General features: G+C 40.0%; 1 protein-coding gene across 1 annotated transcript; it reads right to left on the bottom strand.

Moving 5' to 3' along the window:
* Nucleotides 1-387: 387 nt before the first annotated feature.
* Nucleotides 388-12074, bottom strand: LOC132797203 (neurogenic protein mastermind). The gene is given in 9 exon segments (XM_060808773.1): nucleotides 388-4855; nucleotides 6626-6754; nucleotides 6824-7093; nucleotides 7095-8452; nucleotides 8573-8812; nucleotides 10291-10687; nucleotides 10689-11032; nucleotides 11100-11197; nucleotides 11642-12074. Coding segments are annotated over 9 exon segments (3870 nt in total). The 5' UTR covers nucleotides 11656-12074; the 3' UTR covers nucleotides 388-3835.
* Nucleotides 12075-12474: the final 400 nt, after the last annotated feature.

The following is a 12474-nucleotide window of genomic DNA, read 5'->3' as shown; positions in this document are numbered from 1 at the left end:
TTTCCCCGCCCGATAAAATAAAAAGACGTGAGCTTTCTTAATTGAATGCTGTAAAAAATATACATATACACGCTCACATGCAACCACACACACACACACTCACTCACACACACACACATGTGCACACACCATATACACACAAACATATATATAAATTATATGTATGTGTATATAGAGGGGGAACAACACGTGTGTGCGGCTGGAAGGGGCGGAGGGAGGGCGGAACGACGAATGTGGGCGTGTATATCAGTGTTTTTGTATATATCAGTTTTTTTATTCAAGTCTTCATCTGCTTATCAAGGGCCGCGTGTTGTCCTTTTTTTTATCGCATGGCGGCGCTCAAATTTGAACTAGTTTTTTGTTTTGTTTTTTAGTTAGTTATATTAAGTAAGTTATTGATAGTAGTATATTTTGTTTTTTTTTTCTTCTTTTCTTTAGCTAATTAACTTTTCTTTCATTTGCAATATCTTTTTTGGTTTCGTTTTTTTTTTTTTTAGTTTTTGTCTTTTCTTTTTGTACGTTTGTTATTCATTTTTTCATCATGGCATTTTGTACAGAATTTTGTGCTGAAAGAAAATTTAGACGGGGGATGTTGTTGTTGTTGTTCTAGTTGTTGTAATAGTAGAAATACACTAAAATTAACTTAATGGCAGCTGCGCGATTGCGAAAGAGATAGATAGATAGTCACATAGAAGAGAGTGGCTAAGCGATAGAGGCCAACGACAACAGCCAGCAGTGCGAAAGAGACGCAAAGCTGCTGCTATCTTAATTTTCTCTGTTTAATTTCTAGGTTAAAGTTACGTACAATTAAGATAGTCAAATGAGGGGGGAAAGGAATTAAGGGGAAAGGGGAGGAGAGGAGAGGATGATACATCAAATGTAAAAGAAATGCAAGTTACAAAAGATAACAAAAATTAAATAAATCGTTATAAGGCTAGACTAGCATCTACATAGCTCGTAGACTTCAAATATATATATATATAGAGTAAATCTATATTGAGTATGAATATATATATAGTTAATATGCTTAAATTATAAATATCGAATCGAATATCAGTTTGTTGTTCTCTTATACACATATAGGCAAGGGGAAAGAAGCAAAAACAAATCGAAAACGAAATCGAGAATTGAATACAATTAAAAAAATAAGATAAACACGGGTTGTCTGATTTACAATAGTCGAAGTGAGGTTATGTTGCATGTTGCCAACACAAAAACTAAAGTCGACAAAATTAATAAATTATTAGTTCTACTTACACATAATATCAACTAGATTTGCTTTGCTTAATTCTTCTTAACGTTTTTTTCTTTTCGTTCTTTTTTTTGTTGTTTGTTTGTCATATCACATTTATGTGTGCACTTGGAAAGTTTTCAACTATGGAACAACACATAATATATCATATCGTATATAGATAGGGAAAATATGCGTGTGTGTGTGTGTGTGTTGAGGTGCTTAGTAACTAACTGCAGTTGTTTGACTTATCAAATAATAAAAGTAATTGTGTGTTTGTGTGTGTTGAGGGGGGAAACAATTATAACTAAGAGGCAAATGGATGCTAAGTTTTTTGTAATCATAATCATAATCGTGGTGAACATAATGCATAATTCATAATTCGAAATATAAAAATTAATCACAGACTCGTTTTGGATGTTGTTCTTGTTGTTGTTGTTGCAACGAGCAAACGCGTTTGTTCTCGTCACTCGTTACTTTGTGTGTTTACTCGTTACTATTATTTTAGGTTTCTTGTTTCGCATTTTTTTTTTGTTTTGTTGTTAAGTCGATTTATATACAGTACAATGATTGTTGTAGTTAATAGGTATATTATATATATATGCAATATACTTTCGTTTTTATTAGTCCATAATTAATAGATATTTATATATATATATATATATGATATTTGTATACCATATTTAAGATTTATATACGTGTGTAGAAGTATCTGAACATCAACGACATCAACGTTGCTTAACTTAAAAAAAAAAGCATACAAACATTTCTCTTCTTATCAAATTTGGGATTTCTTCTCATAGTTTCTGTTTTCTTTTTTTCTTTCTCGCTTTTCCTCTACTTAAATCTCTCGTTACAAGCTAAAACTCTGGATTAATGTAAGTTTTGTTTGCGTATTACAATTATTGTATAAATAAATCTGTGTTTTAATTTAAGTTTCTTTTGTTGTTTGTTGTTGTTGTCAAAATGGTCCTATATGAACTATTGTAATGTGTAATTTTGTTTATGGCTTGATAAGTATTATATCTATAAATATATTCATATATATATAAGTAGATGTCTCACTATATTTTTTTATATGTATGTATGTCTGTAGTATATGTACAGTTAATACTACAATCTAGATATTTCTTTTGTTTTTTTGGATATATTCTGGGAAAGAAACTGCGTTTATTTGCTGTTCTATTTGGGGATTATTTGCTATCGTTTAACAGGCCATTATGGTATTGCTTCTTTGTGTTTCCCATCAGAAGACACATATATTTTTTTTCTTTTCTTTTTTCTTTACGTTAGTTAGTTTTTTTTTGTTTTAATTTTCTTTTGTTTAGGTAGGCCACAAACAAAAAAACACAAAAAATTGTGGAGGATTTGAACATATAGACGGACACAATAATGTAAGTTTTTTTTTTTGTAACACTTTTAAAAAACACAATTCGACATTTCTTGCGTAATTGAATTTATCCGAAAAAAATAAAATAAAATTGGGGAAAGAAAAACTAAACAAAAATTTATGTGGTAATAATATTCGCCTGTTGCGTCTAGTCAAAATCGAAATCAATACGCGACTCTTAAGACTAGATTTATATATCTCAATATACATATATACGGTAATTGTTATGTAGATATTATTTTTATATAGTAATCTTATGGTTACGTTTAATTCATGTGCATGCAACTAAAGAGTCAAGCATGTGTGTGTGTGTGTGTGTTGAGAGACGCTTAAAGCGCCTTCACATTAATATAAAGATATATATATACTTGAATAGTTCTAGTTAAAGTTAACTACAAATACAAATACAAGTTTGTGGTAGTTGCGATTCTTTGAGATATTTTGGAAAAAAAAAAAAAAACTAAAAAAAAGCTGTAATCGAATGTACTCGACTTTGAGATACCCGCTACTCAGGGCGGTATTATGCTTATACCGTAAAAATACTAAAATATACCAGACAGACGGACACGGATCGGAGTTGCCTGCATTTGCCTGTTACATAAATTCGCCGCAGGCAAGTTACAAAAATATTTCACCTTATAGATAGCGGGTATATCAAAAAGTTAATATGAATCGAGTAATATATATATATATATATATATATATGTGTGTGTGTGTGTGGGTGTAGTTTAGAGAGATGCGACTTACTGCTAAATTGTGTGTTTTTAGTTTTGTACACTTAACTGTAAAGCTTAAAATAATCATAAATGTGGTTATATAATATATATATGTATATATATTTTGTATTTAGATCTTAAGATTATTGAATTGTAATCAAACAGATTTGTCCTGCTTAATCCTAAATCTGTTCTCCTTCTACTTCTTCGCTTTCTGAATCTGTTTACTGCTTAAGCCTAACACTAGTCAAAACATAATATATATATAGATTATAGATTGATATTATTACTACTAAATATAAATGTGTCTGTTGTTTTTTTTTGGGGGGGGAGGGCGAGCAAAGCCTCCAAAGCTGGGCTGCATCTACATAAGTTTATAATACACTCGGATTAGTTTTATACTTGATTATGGTTTATATATATATATATATATATATATATATATATGTATATATATATATCTCTTAAGGATTACAACTTGACTTTTTTTTGTTTGTTTTAATCGTGCTTTAACACAATTCGCGCCGGTGCTTTGCTGCGCTGCTTGTTGCCTCCTCCTCCTCCTCCGCTGCCACCTGCAGAGCTCGCCTGACGCTTCTCCAAACGATCAAAAATGCCACCTGCTCCGCCACCGCCTCCTCCACTGCTGCTGCTCTTGCGCTGCATCAACTGCTCCTCACGCTGACGACGATCCCGTTGCCTGCCATGTGAAAAGTCGTTGCCACCTCCAGAGCTGCTTCCACTGCCATTGCTGGTGGACTTGAGGACAACACGTCGCTGGCCAGGCGCAAAAGTGACACCGGCTGCAGCTCCTCCTCCGCCACCGCCTGAAGCAACTGTTGATGCGGAGCCAGCGCCTCGCACGATTTTGTGATTGCGCTTCACCACAAGCAACTCGGGTGTCGCTGAGCGTTTGGCGGCTCGCGATTGCGTTTGCGGTTGTGGGGGCGGTGGTGAGGGCGTGGCCAGCAAACGATCCTCCTCGTCCAGCAGCAGATCATCGTCATCGTAGTCCAGCTCCACTTCATCGTCGCTGGGCGTGCCCAAACGCAACAGGCCCATGTCTCGCCCCTTTACACCACCGCCACCGCCACTTCCCGCTCCTCCTCCTGCTCCTCCACTGCTGCTGCTGCTTGTGGGCGGTGTGCCGCCTGCGGCTCTTCCCGACATTTGCTGATGATGCTTGCTGGACGGCGCCAAGTGTTCGGTGATGCTTCGCTTCGCCTCGGGCGCAATCTTTGCCGCCGTCAGCTGCTTGCGTCCAACTCCAGCTCCCGATTGCAACTGTTGTTGTTGTTGTTGCTGTTGATGCTGCTGCTGTTGTCTGCCACCGCCTCCGCCTCCGCCGCGTGCATCGTCGTCGCGTCGCTTCAGCGAGATCACTTTGCGCTCATTGCCCATTCCTGGACGTTGCTGCTGCTGCTGTTTTTGTGCGCTGCCAGGCGCCGATCCTCCTCCTCCACCTCCACCTCCAACTGCATTCTCTGGATCTGGGCTGTGCTGTTCGGCGCGCTTCTCCTGCAATACCAACACCAAGATCAAATTAGCGTGTGAAGTGAGAGAAGAGTTCTGAGTTCTCGAACGTCTTCGAGGTGTACACTATGAAGCTTTAAGGTTAACACTCTCTAAAATTAAATTATACAATTTGATATAGTCTGTGAACATAAAAGACTATGTCAAGTTGTATAATTTATATTACACTTACTTTTAACACATTTTTTGTATTGAAAAAAAAAAAAGAAGTTAATTCTTTCAGCACTAATTCACTTTTGAACATATTACCAAATAGTAAATAATGCTGATAGCCTTCGAGCTGTCCTACACTAAACAACTTTAAGGTTAACGCTCTAAAGTTCAACGTTTTATATTCTAGTTGTTTAATTTATATTACACTTATTTTTAACACATTTTTTTTGTATTGAAAAAAAAAAGTTAATTCTTTAAGTTCTAAAACTACATTAACTTGTGTTGAACATATTAAAATAATAAATAATGCTTATAGTTGTGTGGATATCTTTTACTATGTTTTGTTGGCCCAACTTATAATTAACATAGTTTAAGCTGTCTTCCTATTTGCAACAGAATACTAATTTTATAAAGAAGACATATTGTAGAAACTAAAATAAATTGAAACATTCACAACAGACAAAATTGCTACAGGATCTTAAGCAAGTTCTAGTTGTATTTATGACTATTATCTATAACTCCTTTATTATGTTTTGCTATAAACATGGTTCAATTTAGCTTAAACTGCTTTGTTATTGGCAACAGAATACTCATTTGATCAAGATTGTATAGAATTTAAAATAAATTGGAGCTTTAACGGAAGAACAAGATGGCACAGCATCTTCTAGGTGTATTTATGTAAAGTTGGCTATATAAATAGCCCTTGATTATTTAATATGTGTTTATTTGATAATATGTGGGATAGCACAGTTTGATTACACCTAAATAATACTGCTTTCTACGCTTTTTACGACTGATGATCTACTTCACACGACTTGCGACTGTTTCTTCTGATGATCTACTACTGATCACGAACGATACCGATTGCTTAGTGCCTATGGACTTGCTAATGCCAATCGATACTTATGGGGTCTATCGACTAGCCTCCACATCTGTTACATTTATGACTATCACTCCTCTATGGTTATTTCTTTACTCTATTACGACTATTATCTACTAATCTTTAATTATTATTCCTTTATTCTATTGCAGCTATTATCCGTTTCTTCTTTACTATTATTATTTATTCACTCTACATATTGTAACTATTATCTATTACTCCTATATTATTATCATTACCTTTTACTTTATTGCGACTATCATCTATTAATCCTTTAATATTATTCCCCTACTCTCTTTATCCTTTTTTATTGCAACTATTATCTATTACTCCTTTATTATTATTATTCTTTTTCTCTATTGCGACTATATTATATTAATCCTTTATTGTTATTCCTTTACTCTATTACTCCTTTATTATTATTCCTCTATTCTATAGCGACTATTATCTATTACTCCTTTACTATTATTATTCATTTACTTTATTGCGACTATTATCGAATAATCCTTTATTGTTATTCCTTTACTCTATTGCAACTATTATCTATTATTCCTTTACTCTATTACTCCTTTTCTGTCTAAGACGAGTCTATTACTCTTACTACTCCATTCCTGTGTCAGACGTATCTAAGCATACGTCTAGCACCAAAGAATCAATTTCTCAATAAGCCAGCTTTACATATTTCCACTTCCTTAACATCTTCCTTTCATCGTAGAACTCACCTCGTGCAGTTTCTCCTCGGCGGCGCGACGCCGTTTCAGCTCCTTGTCGCGCATTATCTTCTCGCGCAGCTGCTTCTGTTTCTCGATCTCCAGGCGATAGGCGCGCGTCTCCTCGTCCTCATCGCTGGGCTGCATTAACAACAAAGAGAGACATTAATTGAAAGTTCAAGTTCGAAGTTCGAAATTTGATGAACTTACCATGACTCGACTTCCGCTTCCGCTGCTCTCGGCGGCGCGATTGCGCGGTTCGCCAGAGAAAGGATTCCGTGCTGCACTCGGTGAACCGCTGCGACGTCGCTTTGGCGCTGCGGCACCTCCGCCTCCTGCTCCGCCTCCTCCTCCTGATGCTCCACCGCTGCGATTCTCATCACGCTCTCTGCTGGCCGCACGTCGATAGCCACGATTCGCAGCTGGACGTGTTGTGGCTCCTGCTCCACCTGCGCCGCCATACCGATCACGTTCTCGCTCCCCTTTCCCGCTCCCTCTCCCGCTCCCGGTCGCGTTCACGCTCCCGATCCCGTTCCCTCTCCCGGTCCCGATCGCGTTCTCGCTCGCCACGCTTCACGGGCGAATAGCTGCGTCCCCGAGAGCGGCTTCGACTGCGACTGCGTCGCCGTTCGCTCAACTGAGCTGTGGACGACGAGGATGAGGAGGATTGTGCATTCGAATTGGAGGAGCTGGGCGGCAGGGGGGAACGACGCTGGGTGCGCTTCTCAAAGTACTGGCGATTCTTGTTGATGAACTCCTCCTGCTGACGCAGCAGCTCCGCCTCGCTGTTGATGGCGGGCACAAAGTGCGTCTCCTTGATGAACTTGTTGGTGGCCGCCTCGACGCCGCCCTTGAAATTGGGATTGATGAGCACCTTGCTCACAACGCCGCGTGGAACTGTTGAAGGTGCTCCCGCTGACTGTTGCTGTTGTTGTTGTTGTGCCGCCTGCTGTTGTCCAGCTGCCTGCGCTGCTCCGCCCGCTGATTGCTGCTGCTGTTGTTGTTGTTGTGCACCGCCAGGATTCACCTGTTGCTGCTGCTGCATGTGCTGGGGCAGCGGGGCACGCATGTTCATGCCATTCATGTAACCTCCGACGCCGCCACCCGATTGCATCATGTGCTGAGGCAGCGTCTGCAGCGGTGGGCGTGGCATGCGCTGTGTGTTGGGCACCTCGCCCGGCTGCGGTCGCCAACCGTTGTGCGGTCGCATGTACTGCGGATGCGGCTCATAGCCCGGTGGCATGCCAGGACCACCACCAGGACCCCCGGGACCCGGACCCTGTCCCGGTCCGGGACCAGGGCCAGGACCCACCACCGGTGGCCCATAGCCGGGCGGGGCATTGCGATATGGCGGCGGGGGACGCATGCCCGGCGAATGCGGCGTCACTGGCGACGGGTGCTGACCATGCCCTGGACCTGGTCCCTGGCCCAGCAAGGCGCCATTCCGATACGCAGCCGCTGCGGCGCCATAGCCCAAAGGCAGGGGCAACGGTAGCGGGGGTTGCAACAATCCAACACGCACCTGATCATGCGGATGCCCATGTGGATGTTGTTGAGGATGTGGCTGCTGCTGTTGTTGTTGCGGATGCGGCAGGAGATGTCCTGGCGGCCCGTTGTTGTTGTTGTTGTGTGGATTGTTGTGATGCGGGTGCAACATGTGCGGATTGTGTAGATGCGGGGATGGGGAGCTGATGGGACCTGACACTGATGATGGCACGCCACCAGTTTGATTGCTTGTGTATGGCGACTGTTGTTGTTGTTGCTGCTGCTGTTGTTGTTGTTGCTGTTGTTGTTGTGAGGGATTTGACGATTGTGGTGGAGGTTGTGGTGCATATGGGCCTGGAATGAATGCAGTTTTCAGTGTTAGTGTCGCTTGTGCTTGTTGCAGTTGTTGTTGCTGCTGTGGTGGGGGCGTGGCCAGCAGGCATATAGCGCCCACCAAGTGGGAGGGAGCATTACCAGGTGGCATGAAGCGGGACATCGACATCCCGCCCCCTCCTCCTCCGACTCCGCCCATCATCCGCTGCGGATTGAACATATGCGGCGGACCTGGACTGCGCAGCAAGTGATGCCTCGCTCCTCCCATTCCGCCTCGCTTGTTGTTGCCATTGTTGTTGTTGTTCAGATTGTTGCTGCCGCTGTTCGGATTGTTGTTGCTGTTGAAGCGCACGTTGCCCGGTCCAGACATGCGAGGTTTGTCTGCAAAGCGAAAAGCGATGCGATTATTTAGACAAATGTGTTGTACTATGAGTCGATGGCCTTAGTAGCTAGCACTAACTTCTTTTAGTTATTATATTATTTTTGTATAATAATTAAACACGTAAATAAATAGATAAATGTTATACAAGTGGGAATGCTACAGTCGAGCACACTCGAGATGCCATTGTGAATAACAGCAAAGTGGAATTCCTTTTGAAATATACCAAAATAATATACCGCAAAAATACTAAATATATAGCAGAGCTTAAATTTGGTATATTAATAAAATACTATATTGCGATATTATTCTTCAAATATACCAAATTAATATACAAACAAAAATATTACAAATATACTGAAGAATATATTTGGTATATTGATAGAGTACTGCATTTGAACCAGACTGAAAGCCAAAATACTAAAATTATACCAAATGTAGTACTATATTTATAATATTGATAAAAAAAATATACCATTCAGTACATTACAACTATTGCAACACGACCTACATCTTCGGTTGCCCTCCACTTAGCAATTATCTGAGTTTACCTAATTTATAATAGAATTCCTCAATACTTTCTACGGTTATAAACATTATAGTCTGAAGGCCTTAGTCCCTCTGACTCATCTTATTGCTATAAGGAATTGTTTTCATTAATTATATTAATAATAATAATGTGTATATATTATTATTACCCTGGGCACAAATTTTCCATAATAATAATAACATTTCTTCAATTATAGATGACAAATAAATTTATAACCTAGCGTAAATTTATTAGCGCTGGCTTCTTTCTTTGGCCTTTCGATCTATTTAATATAATGTTTAAGTAATACATAATATGAAACGCTTTTTGTTAATTAAAAGGATTTAGCTTATATTAAATATACAAATATTATTTAAAGCAATAGTTCATACTTATAGTTTGAGTTACTGGTGTTCACAAAATACATCAATAACATCTTTTTAATTATCAACTATTGATTCCAAAATAAATAATACAAGGAAAGAACCTTAAATATAATCCTAACTACAAATAATAATATGAAAAGAAATGCTGCAATTCAATTGCCAACTATAAACTACAATAAATATTCTTAAACTTTATTTTATGGCATATGTAAGTTCTTAGCTATTGATTCTTTAATATAAAGCAATGAAAAACACCCTTAAGGGGGTCTAAAGACATTACTAAAAATAGTAGTTACAATAAATCTCATGAATCATATACTTGAATGCTCATGCGTAGAATATTTCCGCATCTTTCAAAAATTGCCTAAGCATTGCAATATTTAAGGCTAAGAGCATAATTTTGCAATATTTTCAGTCGTGACAATTGCAATATAAAAGTTAAATCTGAACTTTCCTTTGAACATTAAAGCAATATACAATAGTTCATCTAAGACTTAAATTATTTCACAATTTCTTTAGCATTTTCTATCCTTACATATTAGATATTTTTATGAACTGAACTCACCTGAATGATGTCGCCTTGGAAGTGACTGTGGCTGCATCGAATGCTGCTGCTGTTTGTGGTTGTCAGATCGTTCGCTGGCTGTTTTGAAATTGGTGCGTTCCTCACGCTCCTCATCGTCCTCGCGCGGATCCGGCGGCTCCGATGTGAAACTGGCATTGGGGAGACTCTCCTGCGACGTGGTCAGCAGCGAGGAATGTCCGCCGCCACCCTCGAGATCGGTATCGCTGGCATCCACCTCGGTTTCGGTTTCCACCTCGCTGCTGGCAATATCATCGCTGCCACCATTATTCGTAGCTGATGTTTGTTTGCTATTCGCTGCTGTTGCTGCTGCTGTTGTTGATCGCTGTCGCTGCTTTCCACCTGACGCAATCTCCTCTTCGTCCTCCTCATCCAGCAGCAACGCTTGTTCCCCTGCTCGATGCCGACGTTGCCGCCGTTGTGCTTGTTGTAGAAGTGGCCGCTGCCAATTCTGTGACTTGTGTCGACGCTGTCGATTCGCTGGCAATCGCCGCCGTTGTGGTCTCAGCAGCAGCTACCACTGTGGCGCTGGGTGAATCCTTTTCGCGATTCGCAGCCGCTGTTGTTGCCTCGGCAACTGGCGTTTCCTGTGTCGTTGCAATTCTTGCTGCTGCTGCTGCGGCAGCCAGCTGTTCCTTGTGCTTGCGCAGCTGCTCCTGTGCCCATTCCTCGGCCTCGGCACGCATCTGCAGCTTCACCTCGCTGGTCACATCTTTTTCCAGTTCTGTGCACAGGTAAAGAAATCATTGATTAGTCTGAGTACAAGAAAAGTATATTGTTTATTCACTTACCTTCATCGGAGAGCAGCAGCTCATCCTCGTCGGCGCCAAGAAGCGCCTGATCGTCGATGTCATCGCCCAAACCTAGTTCATAGTTGAGCAAATCGTCGCTGCAAGTGCAATAAACAACATTAGTGCAATTATCCGAATTTCACACATTTCACATTTACACATGTATAAAAATCAATATTTTAATATTACTGTGATTTTGGCAAGTGAAGTAACCCAAATTTTGTGGTGCCAGAGCCATGTTGTTTTCTATTGCGTTTTCACCACTGCCAAAAGCTGTTGGGTTCCTTCACCTACACACACACACACACACACACAATCTCTTGCAAATGCCTTGAAAATATGTAAGTGTGTATTACACGATTTTATGTGTGTGTGTGTATGCACATATTTAGAGGTACATATTCTAAATGCTGTACGACGTTTCACTTGCAGTTTGATGCATTTCTTTTTCTTTTTCTTTTGCAACCATTTGGTGCGTCGCACTAATATACTGACTTATATTTGCACAATTATTTTGCATTTTCACAAAAACTTCGACTTACTTAATGTCCGACATTTTGAGTGCTGCGGGGACCAGACCACCACACCACCAACAGTGACAGGCGAGGCAGGCAGCGGCAGCTGTTGACGCGCGTATGTGTACGTGTGTGTGTTTGCGAGTGTTTTTCTATTTGTGTGTGTGTGTGTCTCACTGTATGTGAGTGTTTGTGTGCGTGTGCGCGTTATGTGGATAAGTAGAACAAACGTTTGTCTACTTCACCCGTTCGCCGTTTATAACATTTTACGCTAATTCGTTTTGCACTTTTCCCCACTTTCACTCTCACACGATCGAAACACTCGGCATATTTAGCAATTGAAATCAAAAATATATTGCATGAAAATCGAAATGAAAACGCTGCACTGCCCAGCGTTTTCCACACGCAGTTTTTTTTTGGGCAGTTTTTCACTTTTCAGCACTCGCGAGTTGGAACACTTCCCAGCACTGAAAATCCAGTGCTGCCACCTCGGAGACACGGTCTCGCGATTTGCCTATCGATATTATCGAATAGGTACTTTATTTGGTTGAAAAGCGTGACATCGCATTTTCGCAAATTACTCTGGTCAGATGAAAGACAACTAATTTTTCCAAAAATGTTTATATTTATATATGTACGCCGTCCGACAATGGTATATACCAAGTGAGATGTACGTATGTGGCAGCTCAATTCCAAGTGTACTTATTAATTAATGCCTTATTTAACGACACATTGCCAAAAGTAAAATGTACGATCTAATAAACCATTCGTAAATTAAAAAAGTTGACGGGTAAAATTGGTCACAAAATTAATGGAAAAGTTCAAAACTTTCGGTATTATATACTTTGTGGTATACAAAT

This window comes from Drosophila nasuta, chromosome X, assembly GCF_023558535.2.
Source record: "Drosophila nasuta strain 15112-1781.00 chromosome X, ASM2355853v1, whole genome shotgun sequence".
NCBI lineage: Eukaryota > Metazoa > Arthropoda > Insecta > Diptera > Drosophilidae > Drosophila > Drosophila nasuta.
This window is presented reverse-complemented; position numbering and strand designations above follow the sequence as displayed.